General features: G+C 36.6%; 1 protein-coding gene across 1 annotated transcript in view; it reads right to left on the minus strand.

The window, feature by feature from the left end:
• KCNU1 (potassium channel, subfamily U, member 1) overlaps positions 1-8971 on the minus strand; it is a 311810-nt gene that overhangs the window by 196958 nt on the left and 105881 nt on the right. The window contains exons 18-19 of the mRNA XM_006896651.1: positions 5976-6065; positions 5740-5840 (exon numbers count right to left, since the gene is read on the minus strand). Of these exons, the coding sequence (XP_006896713.1) occupies positions 5740-5840; positions 5976-6065 (191 nt within the window). The remainder of the gene's footprint in view (positions 1-5739; positions 5841-5975; positions 6066-8971) is intronic.

Consider the following 8971-nt stretch of genomic DNA (forward strand, 5'->3'; position numbering starts at 1 on the left):
GAAATAAATGAAATAGAAAACTGATAAACAATTGAAACCATCAACAAACCAGGAGTTGATTCTTTGAAAATGTCAATAAAATTGATAAACTACTAGCAAAACTAACAAAAGAAAAGAAGGAAAAGGCACAAATAATCCAAATAAGGGATGAAACTGGCACTGTCACAATGGAACCAACTAAAATAAAAAGATTAAAAATGAAATATAATGAAAAGACATACTCAACCAAATATGAACATCTAGAGGAAATGGATAAATACTTAGAAAATCACAACCTGTCTAAACTGATATAAACCAAAACTCAATACCTGGACAGAACGATTACAAAATATAAATTCTGAAGACTGGGTCCTCTTGATAACATGCCCCAAAAATACAAGCAGAAGTCTCACCATCATTGTTTCTAAGGAGCAACCTGGTTGAACTTTTCCCAAGACAAAGCAATTTGCTCTTTTGAAAGTTTACAATATATTTAGTACTCTTGGCCAACACTGTAATTCAAAGGCAACATTCTTTATTCTTTATCAATTATCCAAATTTCACAGGCAAATGAAATAATTGAAAATACTATTAATTTGATCAGACATACCATAGTCTTTAAACGGACTTCTTGTCTCTTTGGGACTTCAAAGAGATCCTTGACAGCAGAATCTCCCAATACAATATGTTGTATGGTTTATTGACTGACGCTTCTACCAGTTGATGTTGTTGCTGTTGTGTATCATAGAGTTGGAAATGACTTGTGGCTCTCTGGCAAGTTTTCAGAGGCAGTTAATAACATGGGAAGAGATTGTCTATCCTTCTCCCATGGAGCACAGCGTGGCCTTGAAACACATGGCTTTAGTAATACAGTGAGGCTTCTTGCCACTAGGCCACCAGGGTAGACCTAGACATTTTCACAGATAAAAAAAAAATCTACAAACATACTGAAGAATAAATACAAATCATCCATAAATTCTTATAATAAATAAGAGTGAACTATCTGACTCATTTAATGAAACCAGAAGAAGTTGATGGCAAAGCAGATAAAATAACACACAAAAAAGAAAAGTCCATGTTAACAGCTCCTTTGAATATAGACATTGAATTCTTAAACAAAATGTTATCAAAGCAGAACTAGTAGAATATGAGATGGACTTAACATTATGACAAAGTTGGATTTATTCTAGGTATACAAAGTTGACTTAATACGTGAAATCAATTAACACAATACATGATGTGCATATAATAAAATGTAAAAACAACATGGTGATTTTAACAGAGATTCAGAACAAAATGTATTTTACAAAGTCAATAATACTTTGCTCTTTAATGAAACAAAAATTTTAAAATCTAGGAACAGAAGAAAATTTCCTCAATCATGAGGGACACTGTTGATTCAGTGATTGAAGAGCTCAGTAGCAAATACAAAGGTCAGAGGATTTAGGGTTGTTTTAGTTTAATTGTTTTTAATGATTCTCAATTATATGTTGTTGTTATGTGCCATCAAGTCATTTGTGACACATAGCAACCCTATGTACAAGAGCCCTAAACGCCGTTCTATGCTGTGCCAACCTCGCCGTTTCAATCACACTCATTCCCACCACTCCACTCAAGAATCGATCCATCTCATTGAGGGTCTTCCTCTCCTACGCTGCTCCTCCACTTTCCCAATCATCATGTCCCTCTCCAAGGACCAGTCCCTCCTTGCAACATGCCCAAAGTATGTCAGACAAAGCTTCAGAATCCTTGACTCCAGGGAACATTCTGGCTTCACCCTCTCCTGGACAAACCTGTTTGTTCTCCTAGCAGTCCATGGTATATTCAACACTCTTCTCCAGCACCACAACTCAAAGGCATCAATTCTCTTTCTATCATCCCTACTCACTGTCCAACTCTCCAATGCATAGCACATAACTGCAAAGACTATAGCCTGGATCAGGCACACCATAGTCTCCAGCCTGACATCGTTGGACTTCAGTACTCTTGAGAGGTCCCTCACAGCTGACTTTCCCAATGCAATTCATCTCCTGAATTCCTGGCTGCTGTTACCAAGAGTGTTAACTTTGGAACCAAGTAAAAGAATACTGTTAACTATCTCAATCTCTTCACCATCCATATTGATGCTACCAATTGGCCCAGTGGTGAGAATCTTTGTTTTCTTGATATTGAGCTTCAATCCATACTGAAGGCTGCAATCCTTGACCTTCTGTAGCTAGCACTTCAGGTCCTCCTCAGTTTCAGAAAGCAGGGTTGTGTCATCTGCATAACGCAGGTTGTTGACGATTCTTCCACCAATCCTAATGCCACATTCCTCCTTGTACAGCCCAGCGTCTCGAATGATCTGTTCTGCATACAGACTGAAAAGGTATGGAGACAAAATACATCCTTGATGGACCCCTTTCTTGATTTTGAAGCATCCAGGATCTCCCTGCCTCTTTGTCCAAGTGTAGGTTTCCCTTTAGCACAATCAAATGTTCTGGGATTCCCATTCCTCTCAGAGTCAGCCATAGCTTGTTGTGATCCACAGAGTCAAAAGCCTTTGCATAGTTGAAAATCAAACATAAAGTTATCATTTTATACCTCTCAGTTGTAGGTATAGATCCAAGAGAACTGAAGAGAACTAAAGACATGCTCACTCAAACACTTGTATGTTAATATTTATAGCAACATATTCACAAAACCCAAAAATAAAAAGAACCAAAATACTCAAGTGATAAATGGATAAGGCAATGTAACATATGTACACAATGGAATATTACTCAACCTCAAAAAGAAATAAGTGCTGATATGTACTATAATGTAGGTGAATGTAGTTGTTAGATATCATCAAATTGACTACAACTCACAGCAATGCTATAAACAGCAGAGCTGATCGCTCAAGTCAATTGTGGTAGTCATTGTGTCAGTTCAGGCTATGGAAGGTCTTTCTCTCCTCTTTCACTGACCCTGTAACTTTCACAGCATGGTATCTCTCTTCCACGAATGTTTGGTTTTATTTTTTTTAATTAATTTATTTTCATTTGTGTGTGTGTGTGTGTGTGTTTCTTTTTTTTTTTAATTAATTTCAATGAACATCTACAGAGATTTTGGACTTCCATTCATTCATAGTTGCACTTTTCTCCCTGCTCACCCCTTCCCTACCCCCAGTTTTATTTTTAGTGGTTCCCCCCCACCCCCTAAAAGTATGTCCAAAGCAAGTGTGATAAAATGTCACCTTTCCTTGCCTCTGATAAATCCTCTGGTTACACTTCCTTCAAGATAAACTTACTTGGGTTTTTTTGGCTAGGATATGTACAATACTCTTCATCAACACCACATCAGTTCTGTTATCTCTATTCATTGTTCAACTTTCAATGCCTAGGAAGCAACTGAAAACACTACTTCTTGGATAAGATGTATTTAAATGGACATTCCTACTTATTAGGATTTTGGTGAGGTCTTTGACAACAGATTTCCCAAATGAAACACATGTCTTTTGATTTTTTTTTTAGTACTCTACTATCATTGATGCTGACTGTCGATCCAAATAAAACAAAATTGTTGACGACTTCAGCCTTATTTTAATCTATTATTATATTGCCTAATGATATAGTAGTGAGAATTTTTGTTTTCTTTATGATGAGATGTAACTCATATTGAATACTGTATTCTTTAATCTTCTGCAGTAAATATTTAAGTCTTCTTCACTTTCTTCAAATAAGCTTGGATCAAATGTATACCACAGATTGTTTATATGGTTGTTGTTAGATGCCATCAAGTCGAGTATGACTCATGGTAACCCTATGAACAGTGGATCTGACCCCCTGTGCCATTCTCAGACTTCCTGACACACTAGAGCCCATTGTGGCAGTCACCATGTCAATCCACCTGGTTCAGTTTTCCTCTCCTCTGCTTCTCTGCCCTATCAAGCATCATGTCCCTTTTCAAAGAATACCCCTCCTAGCAACATGCCCAAAGTATGTGAGGTGAAGCCTCATCATCCTTGTCTCCAAAGAACATTCTAGCTACACCCTATCCAAGGCATATTTATTTATTCTTTTGGTAGTGTATAGGATGTTCAGTGCTTTTTTCCAACACCACAACTCAAAGGCATCAATTCTTCTTCTAGCTTCCCTATTAATTGTCCAGCTCTCAGATATATAGTAAGTGATTTGAAAACCATGGCCAGAATCAGAAGTCTTGATGTAGCTGTCCTCATTTTAAAGTATAATTTTTTCAATAATTTGTTCAGTATACAGACTGAATAGGTATGGAGAAAAAAAATACAATCTTGATGTACACATATGTGCATCAGACAGATAAATATTAAAAATATGCTATGTGAAAAAAGATAGAATCCATTGTATTATTGCATATATCTGCCATATTCAGGATAGTAAATCCACAATGATAGGAAGTAGATAAATGATTGTCAGTGTTGATAGAGGCAGATTGGGAGTGACTTCTAATAGGTATGACATTTTAGGAAGAGTGGGTGTGGCGATTGAAAAGGTTCTAAAACTTCCAGTGGTAATGGCTGCACAATTGTATTGACAATCTTTGCATTATATGTAAATTTTGTGATATGTAAATACAAGGACATCTTTATATATTTAAAGGTTAAGACTTGGATTCCCATGAAAGAATTCATCTCATTACACTGCATACATGTAAATCTGGTTACTGCAGATTGGTGATGAGTAGCTAAATAGGTGACTACAGGGGCTTTATGATATGTGAGGGTAGTGGTACTTGACTTTCACTTGGATTCTGGTGAGGTGCCTCTAGAGCAATGTCTAGTAACAATCTAAGATAACCACAAAAAAATTCTCAGAGATTATCATGGACAAACCGTAGAAAATGAGATGGGTCACTGAAGACTCATAGGAAAGGTTATCTTCTAATTCACTACAACAACAATACCCATGACCTTAAGAAGGTTAAAACACATTTAAGAAGCATTCTGGAAAGAATGCTAGAAGAACATCTAAAAGATAAGAAAACACTTGATAAAAACCTTCAACTTTTAATTGAACTTTAGGTTTGAAATACCTGAGCTCATCTAAAAACTCTAAATGTATCAAATCGATCTCAAAGAAACAAAACAAAAACACCACTAAACATACCTGGAAGAAACTAAGTCTGAACTGGGAGATACTAAATAATCATGAATGCTCTAAGCTAATTCCCCTTTTCTGCTTTTATGTGGTATGTCCTTTCAGAGGAAATAGGAAAGTTACATTTTCATGGCTGTCATGGTAAATTGTGTGCTGTGTTGTTGACTGAATTCCAAGGATTCGAATGTTTGGTGTTCTGCCAGGGAAAGGACAATCTCCCCCCATAAATACTTACTGCCTCTGAAACCCCATGGAAGGTTGTTATACGTCAAAATTGACTCAACAACTCTAAGTCTAGTTTCGATTAAGTCAGAATGTGTAACTTTTAAGTCTCCCACAGTCCATGGAAAATGAGTACTCAGGAACAGTTATGAGGTGATGTTTTCCAGTTCAAATGAGAAGTGCTTAAAGACAAGATGCCTGGATTGAGTTTGGCAATGTCACCAAATGACCACATAACTTTGGACATAAACTTCTTTGGAACTCATTTGCCTGACCTATGAAGGAGCTGAAGTAAGTCTAAAAGCATGACTTTGTATGCCCAATGGAGAGATATATGCCCTTTTGACAAGTTGAAAGGAGTACTGTCTTTAGAATCCTCTTTCTTTGGTCAGATATCTAGAAGCTGGGTTATGGACAATTAAATAGAAATTATAGTTACCTTTGATGCAACCATGTAGACTCTTGGATTTGCAGCCACATCTTTCAATTAGCTCAGGATTAGTCACATCGCTGTGACAGTTGGAACAGTAAAATAAAGCTCTGGACAATGAAAGCAGATCAAGAATGACTAATGTGAGGCTTAACATCAGGGAGTCATGTTGCTGACTCAGTCTGACTGCCATTAAGTTGTATTTGCTTTAGTGTTCCCCCCTAAAAGTAATTTTGAAAAATTACCTTTTGACTTCTTTTGCAGATTCAGCAATAAAGAACCCTATTGTGTTCTTACACAGTCTGACATGTGCAGGTGGATTTAGCACCAGATCACTGGGAACAGAAATAAAAGTAGAGTCATTTTTTCCTTCTCATTTTTGTGGCAATCTTTGGCACTTCATTTTGTTGTTACTAATTCAATCCCCAAGTTTCACCACAGAGTGAATAGAAATACTGCCAAACACAGTAGAAAGCGTGAATTTGACTGTCTGTAATTCTTTTATTGCTGCTAAACTGTAGCAACATAACCATGTGACTGTGGTGCCCAGGGAAGGCTGAACCAGGTTGAGTTTCTCCTGATTGTATTATAAATCTGAGGTGGTCAAATATCTGATGCATAAAGTCTTGCTATTTCAGGCTATTAAGTATAATACAAGAGAGGAGAGGGAGATAACATATTTACTTATCTACTGGTCATTCCTACAAGTGGGTATCCTTACCTCACTTGCATTTGAAGTGTTAAATCAAAAGTTCAGTATCATTTGTAAATATTTCCTGATTAACCTGACTCATAATTTTTTGGTATCTGTGTACTTTGAGAAGAACGTTTATAGAATATCTCCTAAGGGTTTTGCTGCTAAACAAAAGTCAGTGTCTCTCTGTTGTTTTAAAGGGACCAGTGACTTTTTGAAGAAAAAGGGACAGACTCCTCCTTGAACCCTTCAAAAATCTACAGGAAGATCAGTGATGAGTCAGTTTCACTCCAGTGTAATGACTGATATATTTGTGAGGATGTATATTTCTTTTCCATTTTTTTTTCTATCCTGATAGCAAGCTCCTTGACAGGAGCACTCACATTAATTGTTCTTTGAATCTTTCCGTTTTTCTGTTGTTTTAATGGTTTGTGTGAATTTTATTATTTCAAAAGTCCACCTTGACCATTTCAGTCACAATATTTCTTAAGGCAATCTTCCACTGTGACTTTAAAAAAAAAAAAAAAAAAAGGCAATCTTCCACTGTGACTTTTTGTGTTCCCTTTATCTTTCTCTGGGTTTTTCCAGCCATTGATATTGCAGTGTTAGCTTAAGAGTAGGCTTTTCTTAGCCATTACATTTAGCCTTCTTTAGTCTCCAGCTACCTTACTGCAGGCACTTGGTCTTGCAAATTATGAACAGCTGTAAGACTAAAGTGAGAGAGTGATGCTCACACTGAGTAGCAAGATGTATAGTGGCAAGACTTGAGGGAGACAAGTGCAAGACCCTTTTGAGAGAAAAAGATCCTGGTGGCAAGACCGTGGTGATGGTGGTCAAGAGACTGTGTCATTGCTGTGGAGAAACTGTGGCAAGTAGTAACCAGAGGAGTCCTGAGATAAAGGCCATAGTTAAAGGTTGTGCTGCTCTTGCTGGATGCTGGAAGGAGAAGCAGATAATAAGTGCTCTGAGGCAAACCTTGCTGGATGATTAAGGAAGTCAGTGGTTTCTTGAATTTGTGTTGCTGAACTAAAACCAGATGCTGGACTAATTGAGGAATTCTCCCTTGGGATTGTTCAGCTAAAAGCTGGATTTGCATTGGGTGATACTTCTTGCCTTGTCTCCCTCCACAATCCTCCAAGTTCCTTCCTAAATAAACCCTAGTCGTGGAACCCCAACTGTGAGTCTATGAATCAACAATGAATAAAAGAACCTCTTGCTGCTGGTGTGACTCTAGAGGTACCATGGGGCTGGCCTCCGGGGCTTTGTCTGCTTTCTGACCTAGGGTGGTGAGAGGCTGTGCTACTATTCTCACTCCTTTTGGCCCTTTCAGAGAGATGTTCATGGCCCTGTAACCCCATGTCCCTTTTTCTGTTCTTTAGACAGTTATGGTCAATTTTCCTTCTACCAATGTTGATGGTGGTGGATTTTTCACAACATGGTAGCCAGAAACATAACCTCCAAAAGCTACCTGTTTGGGTTGGGATTCATCTCTATCATTTTGAGTGATGAAGATTTCATCAAATTATTTATCCATTCTGGGCCTCAGTTTCCTCCTTTGTAAAATGAAGTTAAAAATAAGATACATAGAATAGTATTGTTATAATGATTCAAGAGTTATATGTATGTATGGGTTTAAATAAAGTTCTACTATATGTAAATGTCATGATTAATTATTGGTCAAAAGATAAATTCTGTACGAGCACACTTAAGTGCTCTGGAATTATCATACTTTTCAATATACCAATAATTTTTATGATCTACATAGTAAAATATCTTTGTGTACTCAAAAAAATACATGGTAACATCTTTCTGATAGTCTCTGCTTTCAGCCAAGATCAAGTCAATATTAGTAATGATACATACTTCCTTTCACATACTATTTGGAACCCCGTTAAGAACTTCTGGCAGTTCCCTGTCAATGTACTGTTGCAACCTGTTCTTAGTTATCTTTAGCATGATTTTACTTGCATATAATAGTAACAATATTGTTAAATAATTTCTTCATTTTGTTGGATAATCTTCTTTTGTAATTGTTATAAATATTAATATCTTCCAATAGGCTGGCTAAGTAGTTGTCTTCCTTTTTTTTAACTTATTAAAGTAAACAACTCTAGTATTGTGTTCCTTTCTTGAAAGATGTCATAAGGTATAGTATTAATTACTGGAGCTTTGTAACTGCAACATTGCTTACTATGCAATACGAACCTCTTCCTTTAGTTCCATTGGTGTTTAATTCTATGCTACCTCTTTAAATGTTGAGCATCAAACCTTTTTTCCCAGTACAGTGACTTAATGTATTTCTTCTCTTTTCTGTTGATGTTCCTGCACCGTTCAATATTCTACCTACAGAATCCTTCAGCATGACACCTTAAGTTTTGAATCTTTTTAGTTTTTTTAAAAACTAAAGTTCTGCTGAAAAAAAGCGTTTTGTTCTCATATTTTGGCTTCCTAACTTTGCAGATTTTATTATATCATATTATATCATATATTATATCTTCTTGAATTTCCCTTTGAGAAAATTCCCTTTTGTTCAGCTCTCTATGCCAT

Source organism: Elephantulus edwardii, unplaced genomic scaffold, assembly GCF_000299155.1.
Source record: "Elephantulus edwardii isolate Elephantulus edwardi_28Jun2011 unplaced genomic scaffold, EleEdw1.0 scaffold00187, whole genome shotgun sequence".
Classification (NCBI taxonomy): domain Eukaryota; kingdom Metazoa; phylum Chordata; class Mammalia; order Macroscelidea; family Macroscelididae; genus Elephantulus; species Elephantulus edwardii.